This window comes from Salvelinus fontinalis, chromosome 2 (assembly GCF_029448725.1).
Source record: "Salvelinus fontinalis isolate EN_2023a chromosome 2, ASM2944872v1, whole genome shotgun sequence".
Lineage (NCBI taxonomy): Eukaryota > Metazoa > Chordata > Actinopteri > Salmoniformes > Salmonidae > Salvelinus > Salvelinus fontinalis.
In genome coordinates this window covers 60206173-60224637 of record NC_074666.1, presented here as the reverse complement: position 1 = coordinate 60224637, position 18465 = coordinate 60206173, and the positions used below count along the sequence as shown (strand labels likewise).

Sequence of the window (18465 nt, the reverse complement as noted above, 5' to 3'; positions counted from 1 at the left end):
TTGGTTTATCTTGGGGTACGTGTCACAATCAGATTTGAAAACCTTTTTCAAACCAACTTTGTACCTAGGACGATTTGGAACTCTGGTCTTTGCTACACCTCTCCTTAGTCGCAATAATTAATTCTATTAAAATGAATACTCTCCCTAAATTCTTATTCAGTATCTCTCAGTGCCTTCCAATTTTTCTTCCCAATAGATTTTTCAGAAAGATCGACGGCGTAATAATAGCCTTTTAAATGAGACAAAAAGCCCCCAGGATACAAAAACAGCTTTTGCAGAGGCCCAAACTAGACGGTGGTCTAGCTCTACCGGATTTCAGATTCTATTATTGGGCCGCTAACCTTAGGATCATTCATACTGGTTTCAGAGCAGAGATATTCCCACCCCCAATTTGGCTAGAGATGGAGGCCGCCTCATCTATACCGGCATCATTGTATTCCCTCGCTCACTCCTCCGTTACAGACTCTCACGCCTCCTTCACCCCAAAAATATGTGTCAAAACAACATTGAAGATCTGGAATCAATTTAGGCGCCACTTTGGGTTTCAGACAACCTCTTATTTGGCTCCGGTAGCCTCAAACCCAGCTTTTCCCCCATCTATGGTTGACGGTGCTTTCTCAACATGGTCTAGTCTCGGTATTAAAAGATTCAGGGATCTGTATATTAACAATACATTTAGTACGTTTGAACAATTCTCAGCTAAATTTGGTCTCCCCAGACATCATTGCTTTAGCTTCTTACAAGTCCGGAGTTATGTCCACAGCATAGATCCAGGATTCCCCACCCTTCCTGGTGAAACACAGTTCGACACATTTCTTATCCGACCTTCTACTCTGAAAGGCATCTTGTCAATAATCTATAGTCAAATTGGCTCACTACAAACCATCTCACAAACCATCTCAAACCATCTCATACAAACCATACAAACCTGTTTGTATGCAGATTTATTAACTCAATGATATATATATATATTTTACATTGATCGCAAAGTGATATGTGACACATATTAATGGCAAAATAACATGCAAAACAGGCAAGCCGACCCCAATTTAAAAAAAATATATAATATAAACTTGTTTTTCAACCACTCCACAAATGTATTTTTAACAAATTATAGTTTTGGCAAGTCGGTTAGGACATCTACTTTACGCATAACACAGATCATTTTTCCAACAATTGTTTACAGACAGATTATTTCACTTAAAATTCACTGTATCACAATTCCAGTGGGTCAGAAGTTTACATAAACTAAGTTGACTGTGCCTTTAAACAACTTAGAAAATTCCAGAAAAGTATGTCATGGCTTTAGAAGCTTCTGATATGCTAATTGACATCATTTGAGTCAATTGGAGGTGTACCTGTGGATGTATTTCAAGGCCTACCTTCCAACTCAGTGCCTCTCTGCTTGACATCATGGGAAAATCAAAAGAAATCAGCCAAGACCTCAGAAAACAAATTTTAGACCTCCACAAGTCTTGTTAATCATTGCTAGCAATTTCCAAACGCCTGAAGATACCACGTTCATCTGTACAAACATTAGTACGTAAGTATAAACACCATGGGACGACGCAGCCTTCATAGCGCTCAGGAAGGAGACGCATTCTGTCTCCTAGAGATGAACGTACTTTGGTGCAAAAAGTGCAAATCAATCCCAGAACAACAGCAAAGGACCTTGTGAAGATGCTGGAGGAAACAGGTACAAAAGTATCTATATCCACAGTAAAACGAGTCCTATATCGACATAACCTGAATGTCCGCTCAGCAAGGAAGAAGTCACTGCTCCAAAACCGCTATAAAAAAGCCAGACTATGGTTTGCAACTGCACATGGGGACAAAGATGGTACTTTTTGGAGAAATATCCTCTGGTCTGATGAAACAAAAATAGAACTGTTTGACCATAATGACCATCGTTATGTTTGGAGGAAAAAGAGGGTAGCTTGCAAGCCGAAGAACACCATCCCAACTGTGAAGCACGGGGGTGGCAGCATCATGTTGTGGGGGTGCTTTTGCTGCAGGAGGGACTAGTGCATTTCACAAAATAGATGGCATCATGAGGGAGGAAAATTATGTGGATATATTGAAGCAACATCTCAAGACATCAGTCAGGAAGTTAAAACTAGGTCGCAAATGGGTCTTCCAAATGGACAATGACCACAAGCACACTTCCAAAGTTGTGGCAAAATGGCTTAAGGACAACAAAGTCAAGGTATTGCAGTGGCCATCACAAAGCTCTGATCTCAATCCTATAGACAATTTGTAGGTAGAACTGAAAAAGTGTGTGCGAGCAAGGAGGCCTACAAACCTGACCCAGTTACACCAGCTCTGTCAAGAGAAATGGGCCAATATTCACCCAACTTATTGTGGGAAGCTTGCGGGAGGCTACCTGAAATGTTTGACCTAAGTTAAACAATTGAAAGGCAATGCTACCAAATACTAATTGACTGTATGTAAACTTCTGACCCACGGGGAATGTGATGAAAGAAATAAAAGCTGAAATAAATCATTCTCTCTACTATTATTCTGACATTTCACATTCTTAAAATAAAGTGGTGATCCTAACTGACCTAATACAGGGAATTTTTACTAGGATTAAATGTCAGGAATTGTGAAAAACTGAGTTTAAATGTATTTGGTGTATGTAAGGTGTATGTAAACTTCCGACTTCAACTGTATATATATATATTTTTTTTCTAAAAAGAAATTGCAAAAATGTGTATATATATATAGGAAACATTAAAGCGCCATCTTCTTGTTCTTTTAGAAGATTCTGAAATATGTATCTGGCAGTAATAATTATGATGATCAGATAGGCTCATGTATTGAATTTAATCAGGAAAATAGAGTAGATAATCATACAAAATCGATTCGGGAGAATATTTTGTGCCTCTTTGCATAGAAAGTGTACTCTTTAATTTTAGCATTATCCATTTTTGAAGACGTTTATTTTCATTGTTAGGGTGGTCACTTGAGTATTTGGTCAATATTATGCATAATCTGTGGTCACACACGATAACTGACATTTGTTAGTCACACGCAATATCTCAATTGGCCCAAGGGAGAACGCATCATTCATGGGGGACGACATGTTTATTGTTGCCTTGTATGAATTCAGAGGGATTTACCCTACTGCAATCACCTTTTGACAGCATCCCTTTTGATTTAAATACAACTTTCCATACATGTTTTCCCATGGAATAAGTGGTCCTGAATGCCATAACATTCATGAGATAATGGTGCTCAAAATTTAGCCATTTTGCATACCCCACCATACCATGAGACATCAATGTCGTTATTACTGGAGTTTGAGTTTGATATAATTTAAAAGCTTACAAATGTGTTGTCTAACTATTTAATTATTTATTGAAAAAAATAATATTTTAAACCTTTAAAGCTGCAATATGTAACATTTTGGGTAACTGGACCAAATTCACATAGAAATGTGTGTTATAGGTGTGTCATTCTCATTGAAAGCAAATCTAAGAACTGGTAGATCTGTTCTATGTGGACTATTCTATGCTTCCCATTCGCAAGTTTCATTTTTGCGTCTTTTTTTCAGTCAGCTGAAAGTACATTATTTTTGTCTATGGAAAATATATTTCACAGCGGTTTACATGGTACAATGATTCTATACACTATATTTGCTTGTTTCGTCACATAAACTGAAATTAGGCAATCTATTTGAATTTTAGTAACCAGGACATGGCGGAGCGATTTCTGCATAATGCATCTTTAAGGTAAATTATCTAAAAACTCGTAAACTCCGATTTTTTAAATATTCGCATATGTTGTACAGAAGCTTTGTTTTTTTTCGAAAATCAGAGGTTTTTGTATTATGCCCGCTTTTGGTTGGGACACACCATGCTCCTTAATACAGGGTTGGTGTAATTTCAATCATAGAAATATAATCCATGGAATAGACCTAGCTGGTACACCATTGAAACTGAATTTTAATTGACATTTTAAGTTGGAGTTACTACTACAAAGATGACTGCCGGTCCACTCACCATCGAATGTCAACTTAAATGGTCATGTCTATTCTAATATCTATATTTCTATGATTTCAATAGCTTGTCTATGGAGGATTGACAGTATAATTTAAAACATACATTTCCATTCAAGTCAACATGCTCTGATGTGTAGACCTCCAACAATCTTTGTGGTACCATTTAAAAGTTGAAATGTCTACGTTATTCCCATTTAGTATACATTTATCAGCCAAAACATGACACCCACCCTGTATTCAAGAGTCGGATGTGTCTCAACTGATGGCGTGCACAACACAAAAATCTTAGATGATGTAAAATCGCGTCTAAGCCACAACAAACAGTATGTGAAAAAATTAGCTGAGTTTATGCCTTTTTAGATAATTGATGATAACATTTTTTTTTTTACATAATTGGGATTTTTTTTGTTTGATAACCCTGTTAACAAGATTTTAAATTATATCAATCTCAAACATTTAACTTTTCCAGTGATGAAGACATGCATTTCTCATGGTATGGTGGGGTATGCAAAATGGATCAACTTTGAGCACCGTTATCTCACGAATGTTTTGGCATTCAGGTCCAAAAAGTCACTTTCTGAGCACTTCTTACAATGTATGGAAGCTTTCGTTCAAATCAAAAAGTGCTGTCAAAAAGTGATTGAATTCATATAGATTTACCCAATAGGCCTATTGCACTAGCCTCGGCTCCAGGCTTAATATTGTACAAACTCAATACAGAAAGGATTTAATGCCCAATGCAAACATCCAATACTCCCTCCTTATCAAGATGTTTTCAGACCCTTCAACCACTCTTCCGAAAATATAAATTTATTTACTTTATTACTTTGTCATTACTTACATTGTACCCTACAGAAGACAAAAGTTACTCAAAACTCGATTTTTTGACATTTTTTTTCCAGTTTATTCAGTGATATGTATTTGCAATAAATGTCATCATTATAGGCCCATGTCATTTACAAACATTGACAAAGGATACACTGTGGTTGATTTTTGTTGATAAATGAAGGCTACTATTTTTCTATAGAAAATTATGAGAGACAGAAAAAACATTAAAATGTTAACCATATAGTAGCCAAAAGATCATATATAACATTACGATACACTAACAGTATTTAACTGTCAAATTATTCAGATCAGTGATGTGGTGCTTCTAACCATTGCCTGGCTTGGATCAGAAACATAGGTCTCCATGAGAACATGATTTCAACAAGAAAAATAGCAATGGATTCACAGGCCTGTTTCTCAGGCAGTGTATTGAGGAGGCAGGTGGTTCTGTTGAAACCCTGTACCCATACCGTCTCCCTCAGGAACCTTCGGGTAGTTCCCAGTCTGTAGAGAAAACAACACAGGACATCATATGACCTTGACTATTGTTATGTCCCAAATTGCACCCCCTCCTCTATATAGTGCACTACTTTTGACCAGAGCCTGCACCCTATCCCCTATACTGCACTGGTCAAAAGTATAGTGCAGTATAGGGAATAGGATGCCATTTGAGATGCATCAAATGATAATAAATGAGCAAATTGGCCAGTGTTGATTTTTCAGTGTAACATTTGTAGTGTTTACAATCACTCTGTAAGAGTGATATTAACACTCAGTGGTGTAAAATAACCCCCAGTGTTGGAGTTAATAACCAGATTTATTGTTTTACACTGTGGAGAGTAAAATAGTCCCATCAAAACCACACCATTCATTATCATATTTCCAAGCATGCTCCACTGCAGGATGTTTTTGTTAGGATTAATTTTCATATGTGATTTTGCATGTACATTGATTGATTGTTTGATTAATCTTATGCTACACAAAGATAAATAACATACATTTTTCGGAACTAATCCAATCAGTTACTTAGATTTATTGGACCATTACTGAAATGGTTGTTCTGGTTTAATTTGTTTAGGTAGTGATTTTTTATAATCAGGTTTCCTAATCCTGACAGTCATTCTGAATGTAGGTTGAGGGTGAATAAAAAAATGTTGGATATCCTAACTGGATTCCAATAAGAATTACACATAATCAGTATAATGAAACTTGCAGGCCTGACGTGGCCTGTAAACTAGGAGTTTCCTAACACCACTGAATTAGGGTAAATCTAGGCCACTTACTAGGCCAATAATTAATTGTGATGGGAAATCTAGGATTTCTGAAGGCTTTCACGAAATTGTGCAGAAAAACGGTTCATTACTCAGAGATTCATTATCGGTTCACAATGCACATTAGTGACATCTGCTGGTCAACAATAAATAGCAGCGTTTGATGAACAGATGTTTTCCCCCCACTATTTTCAGCAAAACTCTGTGGCGCAGCAGTAAATGGTTGGCTTTAGTAGCTTACAAATCAGTTGGAAACCAGATTCACATCATGCTTCCATTTTTTGCCTTACAGTTGACCATTTAAAAAAAACTGAATCTTTGGCATTATTTAGGATGCTTAAGACAGAAGCTTATACTACTGTATACTAAATAAACACTTTTTTTAAACAAAAATTTGCAGAAAGTGTGGTTTCACATTTAAAAAAAAGTGTGCCTTTACCAGAATTCGACCTCATGCCCTCATGTCCCTGAACGTTCTATAGTCCCGTACTCTACCTGCTAAGCTACCAGTCAGATGAAACTACAAGTACAACATCTGAACTATATTTGGAAGTACAATGTCCAGCAATGCTCCCTCAAATCGGCAAGACAAATTTCAGGTCTGCTGCACAGAACTTCTGAAAGTTATGGCGCATGTTTATTGTGAACACTGAGGCTGTACCTGCTTTAAGTTACAGTTCTAACAGTGGTCAAGTAGGCTAGTGTGGCTATTTGATCATAATGGAGGCCTACCAGAGTGGCCTAACATAAAGAACAATGGAGAAAATGCATCCCATACCATTTTACCATGGAAATAGCTGTTCTATCATTCAGCTTATAGTAGCAGCCAATGTGTGGTGTTCAGTGTAGGTCTACATTCCATAAGACTTTTGGAAAAAACATGCAGAGCTTGACATTAACCTGTTTATCCATTTGTCCTTCAGACAAGGAGGTGACTGAACATTTTGTTGTTGTTTGATGTAAGAAACCACTTTACAAAATAAAATTCATTTTTCCCCCCCATACCATTATTACAGAGAATCAGACAAAATATTCTACTCCCTGCCTATTGTCTCCTTAGTTTATTCAAGCCTGTCTCTAAATACAACACTGCCCCTTTAAGACTCGCTTTTCAAAGATGGATTGAAATGCACATGTTTTGTTCTCTTCTAGGAAGCATTCACTTCCCCATTGCTGACTACTGTACAAAGTATCTATAACTGGGCTAATAATTCACTAACTAGCAAAGGATATGAACAAATGTGCACACGTGGCTACATTTTAGCCCAGTTATAGATACTTTGTACTTTGAAAATAGTGTATATTTGACACGTTCAGAGTTAAATGGGGAACACTGCAACAGAGTTAAATCTTTAACACTTTCAAACGTGTTATTTCAAATGTGCTGGTATAATTTCCATAGCGTACTTTGAAAATAGTGTTTATTTGACCCGTTCAGAGTTAAATGGGGAACACTGCAACAGAGTTAAATCTTTAACACTTTCAAACGTGTTATTTCAAATGTGCTGATATAATTTCCATAGCGTTTCCCTCATATTTGCTTTGTTAAAGTCCCCAGCTACAATAAATGTCGCCTCGGGATATGTGATTTCCAGTTTGCACAAAGTCCAGTGTAGTTCCTTGAGGGCCGTAGTGGTATCGTCTCGAGGGGGAATATACATGGTTCAGTGGGACTCATATGTTGACTGAAAATAGTGTACATGTTACACTTTCAGACTTCTCAAGTTAAATGTATACCATTGACTTTGCTGTGTACAATAAAGCTACATTATACATGCTACAGTATCTACAATTTAAACTGAATTCTGAGTTTAGCCTACAGGGTGAGTCAAAATTGTAGTACATAATATTTAATCATTGCAGAATCTCTTTCGTGGCATCCCAAATGACACCCGATTCACTACATAGGCCCTGGTCAAAAAGGAGTGCACTATATCAGGAATAGGGTGCCACTTGGGACACACTGTGGATGTTTTAAATGACACAAGAAACTCAGTTACTAGGACACCGGTGAGATCTTATTTATATATATATATATATTTTAATTATATTCATGTTGAGCCACCTATTTCACATGGTAACCCTGAAATTCAACCGGCCAAGATATCATACCTCGTAGTTGTTCTGAGGAGGGTAAGGTGCGTTGCTTGGAGTCATGCTGCCATGAGGTACCGGTATTTGATACCCAATGGAGGACACTTGCTAAAAGACAGACATGTCCATTTTAAGTCCATTTCAAGTCTTTGCTTAAACAAAAATACAGTGTATTCATGTAAACATGATAGTAACAGTTTCATTCAGCTTGATTGTTCTCCTCCTACTATTTGAGGTGCCATGGACGCTTAGTGCTCTTACAGTTGCCAGAACATACTTGACTTAGTTTAATATTTATGTTTTACAGTATAGTAAGACTTACATGTATATGTAGATCTGTTTCAATGACTTATTCTGTGAGATTTTGTTCCGAAAGTCTCAAAACTTTACCCTGTATAAAAGCGATACTCTCCAGCTCACTGTCCATGTTCGCTTCCTCATTGAAGAGCTCTACGAGACTGGTTCTTGATTTTCTCCACATGACCAAAGTGATCAGAGAGCATTTCAAATGATTCTGTACGTAAATCCTAGACACTCCATTTAGTATGATATATTATGTTTCATATGGTTTGTATTGATTTGTGGATGTCGCTACCGCTACCCTTACCCAAGATGAGGCTAACACTCAAATCCCAACGTTCTTGTGCTTGTGGTTCAAAGATTGTTAAGAAGAATCCACTCCTTCTATGCATTATCTGCTTGGGAAGGGTGCGTGCCAGGGTGTTGCACTCTGGAATTTGAGTCCTGAAAAAGAGGCTCAAGCCTTGTTCGCCTCCCAGCCACCAGCGGACGCTGTGGCTCTTCCGTCCCACGACCAAGCCCAGCTGGTGCTAGGTCATGGATGAACAAAAAGGTGTAATGGGTTTGTGCCAATATGTCGCATACAGCTTAAGCGAGCCGCCACCAGACATGAGATCAAGTGGCCGGCTCCCCTGAGGAACGGAAACCGAGAAACGGATCTGTACGATGGGAGGACACTTCCCACTAGTACATCCACCGCGAAGCAACTGCTTCCTGTTGTCCCAGCTTGTCTCCGAAAAACGTTTGTGGGATAAGCCACTTACTGGCAAGATGCCAATTAAGGACGCCCCGAACTTGGACATGCACAACATGGAGGAATCCGATTTTGCAGCCCTCTCAAGGTGGATCCATCTCTGGCCAACCACATCTACGCCTTGTGCCGTGTACGTTCCACTACCGACGCCACACTCCCTGGTAAGATGGATCGCTTTACTGCCTTTGCCTTTAACGGTGCTGTCTTCCCACATGTTCTAGTAAAGGGATCCTAAACCCTAACTCCCCTTTATACAGGATAAGGTTTATAGGGTTACCAGTGAATGCCCCTCAGCCCTTTCTGGCTTTGGGCGGCCTTCACTCCACATGGTGTAGTTTACTTAGCTCGTTTCGGAGAACTCGGGAACATCCTCTCGGAGCTTCAGGTATAGCCAGTACAACACACCATACTCTACACAGAGCAGGAACAAGACATACCTGTCTCATAGCTGTCCTATTGGCAGTGGATTAAGAAGTCTGGCCCTCAGTTTCTTCATGAGCCTTTTGCAACAATGCCTGACGCGCTACGTCACACTTTCGACTGCGCTGTTATGCACGGTAGCCCCACGGGCTGGAATGGTTAGTGACCCCAAAGTGAGACTTTTGGAATGAAATTCCACTTGTGAAATATGTACTTAACTCATAATATCAGAGAACTTTGGTAATGTAGATAACCTTGAGATTTACAACATTTTGTAAAAAAAAAAAAATGGACAGAAATCTAAGTCTATAGACTCACCTCAGGGGTGGAACGGCAGCACAGGCAGACAGCTCTGCAGGCGAATGACGAGACACAAATGGACACTATGAACTCCAGCAAGGAGAAAACAGCCAAAACACCTGATATTCCCTGAGACCTGACCTATAGACAGAGAGGAACAGGAAACAGCAGTTAACTAGACTACACCGCCATTTTGTAGCAATTATGAACACTTTGTGAACTCTCCCAGTTTCAATGTGGACTTAAATAAACTACACCGCCATTTTGTAGCAATTATGAGCACTTTGTGAACTTTCAGTTTCAATGTGGACTAAAATGAACTATAAACTAACTTTATAGCAGTTATCTACCTTACTATTGCTTCCATGTTGCCAATGTCACATGTAGGCATAATTTAAATTAGCCTGATAAAAAATATCCAACAGTACAATATAAAAGATTATAGATGATAAATAACCCTTTATCAATTTACAAATACCTCCAGGCCAATGAATGTAAAAAATGAATAAGCATTTGGTATATACCCAGTACTGTTGACAGAAATCGTATGTAGAGTCACAGTACAACATGATCCCAGCACTATCTAAAGAATGGAGGATGATGCCAGTAAGAGCAGTAACCGTGGCGACAACATTCATTCCCAGGGAGCCTTTCACCTAAGGGACAGTGAGAGAGAGCAGAAAGAGGACATGGGAATGGCTGGTTGTGGAAGGAAATTTCAGAAGAATTAAACGCAATACCGAATTAAGTATGTTGTTATTCCTTATCATTGTTATTACGATTCTTTAAACGGGCAATCCACAGTTAACGCCAGTGGCCCCACCACTAGTTGTGTTTTGGGAGGGAAACCAGCAGATGAATGAAAACATGAGGGCCTATCGTATAGTAGATTCTATGTCTTCAAATAGAGAGGAACTTTATAAATCAAAAGCCTAAACTTTATTGGGGAAAAAATATTGATACTAACCAGACATTTGTTCAGTTTGTTGTCAGCGGCAACAGTGAGAGAGCCTGCAACTACATACTGAGAAGGAACAAGGAAGAGATTATACAAGGCTGGATCCTAAATGGCTCCCTATTTCCTACATAGTGCACCATATTTATACTGTATCCATATTTCCTACATAGTGCATTATATAGGGAATACTGTGCCATTTGGGACACACATATTTCTACAGTATGACCAAAGTTAGCCAAATACATATATGTTGATAAAAGTCTTTGGTTAAGACAAATTGTTAGTTAAGACAAGTCATTATTTATAAAGCATTACTTCAAATGAAAGAAATATATTTTTAAAGTGACGTGATTCAACTATGAGGACGTTTTGTTTTGCATCCAGGCAGACAGGAAACTTAAGGAAGGATTGTTAGACAGAGCAGCTCAAGCAGCTCACTCACAATGATCGATCCCCAGACAAATATTCCACTGACTACTCCAATATTATCCAACCACGGGGCTGTAGCCATCACAATCCCTGTTAACAGCATCATCAAACCAATCATGATCTGTACGGTCTGTGAGAGAAAAACAAAGAGCAAAGCAGGAAATTTCTTTTTTCTGTTCTTCCATTACATTCAACCAAAATTGTCATTTTAATTTGAAAATTCTTACCCCAAGCGCTTTTGGATGCCCTGCCCGGAAACTTCCCAGCACTGAGAAAACCGTCTGTCCCAGACAGTGAGGGGTAGAAGTGACCCCCGCGACCCCCACCCCGTTCCCATAGGGGTAGACATGGGTGATGACCACCACCCCATTAGTGGTGGTTGTTTGAGAGCTGGACATCTTCACAGAGGAGGCAAGGATGTTTGTGTAAGAGGGGATCTGACTGGTTGTTGTGTGTCATGCTTTATACTTTACCTGGGACTTCCTGATAATAAGTTACATGTCACTGACATGAATAGCAAGTGTGTCAGCCAGTCATGAAACTTTGAACTCTCTCCATTGATTATAGGCTGTGTGTGTGTGTGTGTGTGCATGCGCGTGCGTGCGTGGCTGTGGCTGGCTGTGTGTGTGTCACAATGACATGCGGCACTTTAGGGTGGACACTCACCTGTCTCGATCAATTAGAGAAGACTAGAAATAGATAAGATGTTGGTGTACACTGTTGGATTACTTCATGGAGCAAAAATGTTTTATTTTAATAACGGAGCATTTTCTAAATTCAAACTCATCCCCTGCAACTGGACACAGACATTTTGAGACTCCTGTTTCCACCAATTGAGGACGAAGACGGCATCGCTGAGGTTGGTCGAACATTCTCTGTGCTATACCAAATAGTACCTATTCTGCAACTCCCAATATTGGATACCAAAATGATTTGGTTAAATCACATTATCTGTAGTAACAATGCGTAGCTACCAGTTCTCTGCCTTTTACTACACCCGAGACACATTGAACTGTACTACACTGTTCATTGTGTATTTTTTTGTACTGTATGTTACTTTTACCATATACAGTACCATTCTTGTTGAATACCCAGTTCTCCTTTTTAGTTAGCATCATATATTGTACACGCCCTTGTATTTTTGTTTTTGACAAATAAACATTATTTGGATATATCTGAATGTCTAACATATTTTTGATGCTACAGAGCCCTGTACAGCTTATATCAATATTGTGGCAGACGGCAGGGAGAGGTGAAAGGAGTGGTAATGTAGGCTAACCACATTCCATACAAATGTGCGCAACCGCGACATTCAAACGAGGCTGCAAAGAAAACTAAAGGGACTGTAGTGACTGTGTTGACCCCAAAATCTGGGGTGTGAACTATGTTTCTATTCAAGTGTTGATTGACATGGTAATGGCTCTATAGTATTGGAGAAAAGTTTAAAAAACTGACCCCTCTGACGCTGTATGTTACATCGTGACGTGTCATGGCGTAACGTACAGCACGCAGAAAGCAACTAATTCTGTCTTACAGCCTCTCTCCACCAGGTGTAGCACTTATCTCACCGTTTAAAAACAAGAAAGGGACAGGGACAGGGTAAGGTGGGATACCTAGTCATTTTTGCGTCATCACTGCAAGCTATCATGACTCTCAAAAGCCGCTGTTTACTTCTGAAGATCACTTTAGCACCGCCCAAAAAGCCTGATTCAAATTCGACACAAACCTTCAAATAGGTATGTAATGACACATTATATAAACTCTTTATAGTGTTTTATTTACATTTTAGAGGCAATAAGGTGATAAGTTGGACAGATCGAGTGAAAAAAAGCAGTTTCCCCACACGACATCTCTCCTTCTCACTATCACGCAATAGGTTTAGCTTCCCCACCCACCATTTTTAAAAAGATCCGACGGAGCTCATTGCCTTCTTGAATTATGCAGAGATGGGCATCATGAAGGACTCGTCATTGATTTTGTTGGAAAGGGGAGAAATTGTGCTTTACATTGGTATTGATATTACAGTTGATCTGGAAGTATTACGTTTTTTGGGCGCAAAAATAAGCTCAATTGTACGGACCAGCGCGATGTACAAAAGTGAGTGAGTTTAAGTTAACCTCTCTGGGATATTCACTAACCTCACTAACCTTCGATGATCTTCATCAGATGGCACTCATAGGACTTCATGTTACACAATACATGTATGTTTGTTCGATAAAGTGCATATTTATTTCCAAAAATCTCAGTTTACATTGGCTTGTTACGTTCAGTAATGTTTTGCTTCCCAAACATCTGGTGATTTTGCAGAGAGCCACATCAATTTACAAAAATAGTCATCATAAACTTTAATATAAGATACAAGTGTCATGCACAGAATTAGAGATATACTTCTCCTTAATGCAACCGCTGTGTCAGATTTAAAAAAAAAAAATTACGGAAAAAGCAAACCATGCAATAATCTGAGTACAGCGCTCAGACAACAAATCAAGCCATACAGATATCCGCCATGTTGGAGTCAACAGAGGTCAGAAATAGCGTTATAAATATTCACTTACCTTTGATGATCTTCATCAGAATGCACTCCCAGGAATCCCAGTTCCACAAGAAATGTTTGATTTGTTCGACAAAGTCCATCATTTATGTCCAAATACCTCCTTTTGTTAGTGCGTTCAGTTCACAAATCCAAACTCACGGCGCGCGGGCCGGTCCAGGCGAAAGTTCAGAAGAAAAGTCAAAAAGTTCCATTACAGTTCGTAGGAACATGTCAAACGAAGTATAGAATAAATCTTTAGGATGTTTTTATCATAAATCTTCAATAATGTTCCAACCGGAGAATTCCTTTGTCTGTAGAAATGCAATGTAACAGAGCTAACTCTCACGTGAACGCGTGTGACCAGCTCATGCCACTCTGGCAGACCTCCGACTCATTCAGCTCCTATTCCCCCCTCCTTTAGAGTAGAAGCATCAAAAAAGGTTCTAAAGACTGTTGACATATGGTGGAAGCCTTAGGAAATGCAATATAGACACTGTATATTCGATAGGCGATGAGTTGAAAAACTACAAACCTCAGATTTCCCACTTCCTGGTTGGATATTTCTCAGGTTTTCACCTGCCATATGAGTTATGCTATACCAGCAGACATCATTCAAACAGTTTTAGAAACTTCAGAGTGTTTTCTATCCAAATGTACCAATAATATGCATATATTAGCAACTGGGCCTGAGTAGCAGGCAGTTTACTCTGGGCACACTTTTCATCCAAACGTGAAAATGCTGCCCCCTATCCCAAACAGGTTAACAAGAAGCTAAGCTTTAATTTGGTGTATTGCACTTGTGAATGTATGACAGTTACATATTTCAAAAAAATATTTTTGAATTTCGCTCGCTGCTTTTTCAGCGGAATGTTGTCGAGGGGTTCCGCTAGCGCCCTAGTTATTGTTCGGAATTTCGGATGACTGATGTGCCCAAAGTAAACTTCCGGAAGCTAGGATATGCATATACTTGGTAGCATTGGATAGAAACACTCTGACGTTTCTAAAACTGTTAAGATAATGCCTGTGAGTATAACATAACTGAAATGGCAGGCAAAAACCAGAGGAAAAACCATCCGGAATTATTTATTTTTTTGAGGTCACTGGCCATTTCAGTGCTATCCTATGGGAAACACAAATAGACCCAGATTGCAGTTCCTATGGCTTCCACTAGATGTCAACAGTCTTTAGAAAGGGTTTCAGGCTTTTTGGGGAAAAACGAGCAAGTAGTTGGAAGAACTAGAAGGTGTCTCTCATTAGAAAAATAGTCTTGTTGGCGCGTGAATGAGGTTATTTATCTTCACTATTGAACATACTATTCTCCGTCTTAAATATATCTCAGAGGACCTGAGACCTAGGACCATGCCTCAGGATTACCTGGCCTGATGACTCATTGTTGTCCCCAGTCCACCTGGCCATGCTGCTGCTCCAGTTTCAACTGTTCTGCCTGCGGCTAAGGAACCCTGAGCTGTTCACCGGACGCGCTACCTGTCCCAGACCTGTTTTTTTCAACTCTCTAGAGACAACAGAAGCAGTAGAGATACTCTGAATGATTGGCTATGAAAAGCCAACTGAGGTGCAACAGGTCAGCACTCCTGAGGTGCTGACCTGTTGCACTCTCGAAAACCACTGACCAGATGCTGGTCATCTATGAACATTTGAACATCTTGGCCATGTTCTGTTATAATCTCCACCCGGCACAGCCAGAAGAGACTGGCCACCCCTCATAGCCTGGTTCCTCTCTAGGTTTCTTCCTAGGTTCTGGCCTTTCTAGGGAGTTATTCCTAGCCACTGTGCTTCTACACCTGCATTGCTTGCTGTTTTGGGTTTTAGTCTTGGTTTCTGTACAGCACTTTGTGACATCAGCTGATGTAAGAAGGTCTTTATAAATACATTTGATTCATTGGTTGATTGAGCTGGTCAGTATGTGTAGGTAATCCTTTCTAAAGCTGCTTTAAAAATATATATATCACGTAGTAGAACTGCAAAAGGTTTGCTATCCACTTTCTGGAGGACCAAGTTTTTATATGTATGATAGCTAAGGAGATGGAGAAAATTCTGGCGTTTGATTGTAAATATGCAGAGGGAGTCGAAAAGAGAACACAGAAGGCTGTTGTATAAAACACCTGTCTCTGGATTACATCTTCAAACTAAGGGCAACCATGCCATACAAGTTATACACATGAAATTATAGATACACCTCTCCTTAATGCAACCGCTGTATCAGATTTTTCTTTAAACTTTATGGAAAAAGCAAACCATGCAATAATCTGAGACGGCGCTCAGAACAATAGTCAAATTAGCCGCCATGTTGGAGTCAACAGAAACCAGAAATTACATGATAAATATTCCCTTACCTTTGAGGATCTTCATCAGAATGCACTCCCAGGAATCCCAGGTCCACAATAAATGCTTGATTTGTTCGATAATGTCCGTTATTTATGTCCAATTAGCTACTTTTGTTAGTGCGTTTGGTACACCTATCCAAACGCTGGTGACAAAAACTTCAAAAAGTTATATTACAGGTCAAAGAAACATTTCAAACTAAGTACAGAATCAATCATTAGGATGTTTTTATCATAAATCTTCAATAAAGTTCCAACCGGAGAATTCCATTGTGTCTTGAGGAGGAATGGAACGCAGGAAGATATCATGTGGTATGCGCATGACTGGGAAATGGCTGACTGCCAGTAGTCTGACTCATTCCACTCTTCTTCAGTCCCACAACACAGTATAAGCCTCATTCAAGTTTCTATAGATGGTTGACATCTAGTGGAAGCCCTAGGAAGTGAATCTTCATTCATATCCCAATGGGATTTCAATAGGGAATGGTTTGAAAATATACCAACCTCAGATTTCTCACTTCCTGTTTGGATTTCTTCTCAGGGTTTTGCCTGCCATATGAGTTCTGTTATACTCACAGACATCATTCAAACAGTTTTAGAAACTTCAGCGTGTTTCCTATCCAATACTAATAATAATATGCATATATTAGCAACTGTGACTGAGGAGAAGGCTGTTTACTCTGGGCACCTCTGGGCACCTTTCATCCAAGCTACTCAATAGTGCCCCTTCAGTCATAAGAAGTTAAGACTTTTTGAACGATGCTGAATGGGTGTAGACAAAGAAGAGCTATCCAGTAGGTTTACCAAAACATTCAAGGGCCATTTTCTCAAAAATGAGGTTACAAGTTTATCAACTTTCAAAGCAGAATTACTTCCCCATTGTTCCTCAATTGTAGTGTATGATATACCATTTTATAGCTCTGAGTCTCTACTTTTATTCAATGTAAGAAAAAATGACAATTTTGCTACATCAGACCGAATCGTGCAGGCTGGTCACATATGAACTGTAACTCAATTGTTGCATGTTATGTTTACATTTTTGTTTCAGTAAAGTTTGTGTGCTAGCTAGCCTGTAAATAAAATAACATCTCTAGCAAGAAAGTGAAGTTCTCTAGTTTGTGTATGTAGACATGTCATTTCCCTAAGCTGTTGTTGCTAGTATCTTTGAAATTAATTTATTCATCATGATGATAAATTATAATTGCTAGCTGGCTCTTTGAATTGACATGTATTTTAGCCAATAAACATGCTCATTGTGATTTAAAAAGAAAGAAGTGGTTTGCCAGGGTGAGAACTGAATGATGTATGGGTGAGAGAGGTGAGGCAGAGGGGTGATACCTGACCAATGCAGGGGTGAGGGTTGTGACACTCCACTCGTGCAGGGTTGATACTTGACTAGGGGGTGGGTGAGGGTTAAGGAAGAGGGGCAGAGATGGGCAAAATATATATCTTGTTACAAATACAGATACTCTAAAAAGCAATATATAAAATTTAAATACAAAATTGTATTTTGTATTTTCAAAAGTGTTAAAATACAAAACATTTGCAAGTACACACCTTCACTACAGCAACATTCTCATTAATGGTTAAAAAAAACACGTTGTACTTGCTATGACTATGATATGTGGTTGTTTATCTACCTTAGTTGAATTCACTGACTAAGTTGCTCTGCTAAATGAACTAAATGTAAAAATAAACAATTGCAAAAAATACTAGGGGTTATTACTGTCCTTGCTTCATGAGCATAATACCCAGCATGCTTTGCAAGTGTTATTTTTACATTTCCATTTAGGTAATTTAGCAGACACATTTATCACACCATAGTACCATCAGACTTCTGATACAAATGCAGGGTAAAAGCGGGGCACAACATTACGAATTGCTATGAAAAATGGTATAGAAAAGCATTTTAATAGATAATCTTATCCAGAGCGATTTACAGTATCAATTAGGGTTCAATTTCATGCTCAAAGGTACATCGACAGATTTTTCACTTAGTCAGTTTGGGGATTCAAACCAACGCTACCTGACGAAAATACATATTACAGGTCTCGAAGTATCTTGCTACAAAATACATTGGAAGAAGTTATCAAATACGTACTTCAATTACATGTAACAAATACTGACCTTTTCTGAGGAGGGGTGACACTTGACTAGTGCAGGGTTGATACGTAACTATAGAGGGGTGTCTCAGGTGGAGGAATTGTGATGTTCCTAATATGTGTTCCGTACA

At 38.9% G+C, this 18465-nt stretch overlaps 2 protein-coding genes across 3 annotated transcripts in view; one reads left to right on the top strand and one right to left on the bottom strand.

Moving 5' to 3' along the window:
• Positions 1-4898: 4898 nt before the first annotated feature.
• On the bottom strand, positions 4899-18440 carry LOC129822385 (membrane-spanning 4-domains subfamily A member 4A-like). Of its 2 annotated transcripts, XM_055880642.1 has the most exons (9): positions 18360-18440; positions 17571-17627; positions 11585-11755; positions 11371-11487; positions 10938-10994; positions 10495-10626; positions 9989-10111; positions 8215-8304; positions 4899-5335 (listed from the first exon to the last, which is right to left on the bottom strand). In XM_055880642.1, the coding sequence occupies exons 3-9, from the start codon at positions 11753-11755 to the stop codon at positions 5249-5251; spliced, it is 777 nt and encodes a 258-aa protein (XP_055736617.1). In that variant the 5' UTR covers positions 17571-17627; positions 18360-18440; the 3' UTR covers positions 4899-5248. The 2 variants fall into 2 exon arrangements, with proteins under 2 accessions (XP_055736617.1, XP_055736608.1); XM_055880633.1 differs by lacking the exons at positions 17571-17627; positions 18360-18440 and having other exon boundaries at positions 11585-13002.
• LOC129822370 (nuclear body protein SP140-like protein) overlaps positions 9008-18465 on the top strand; it is a 31112-nt gene continuing 21654 nt past the window's right edge. Inside the window, exon 1 of the mRNA XM_055880603.1 lies at positions 9008-9411. Coding sequence (XP_055736578.1) covers positions 9163-9411 — 249 coding nt within the window. The 5' untranslated portion in view covers positions 9008-9162. The remainder of the gene's footprint in view (positions 9412-18465) is intronic.

Bases quoted from the DNA above. Each gene is read 5' to 3' on its own strand.
- LOC129822385 (XM_055880642.1), bottom strand. From the start codon at position 11,755: ATGTCCAGCTCTCAAACAACCACCACTAATGGGGTGGTGGTCATCACC. The intron at 8,305-9,988 runs GTGAGTCTATAG...TCTGTCTTTTAG, and splicing joins GCTGCCGTTCCACCCCTGAG to CAAGTGTCCTCCATTGGGTA. The intron at 5,336-8,214 runs GTATGATATCTT...TTTTCTCTACAG, and splicing joins CTCCTCAGAACAACTACGAG to ACTGGGAACTACCCGAAGGT.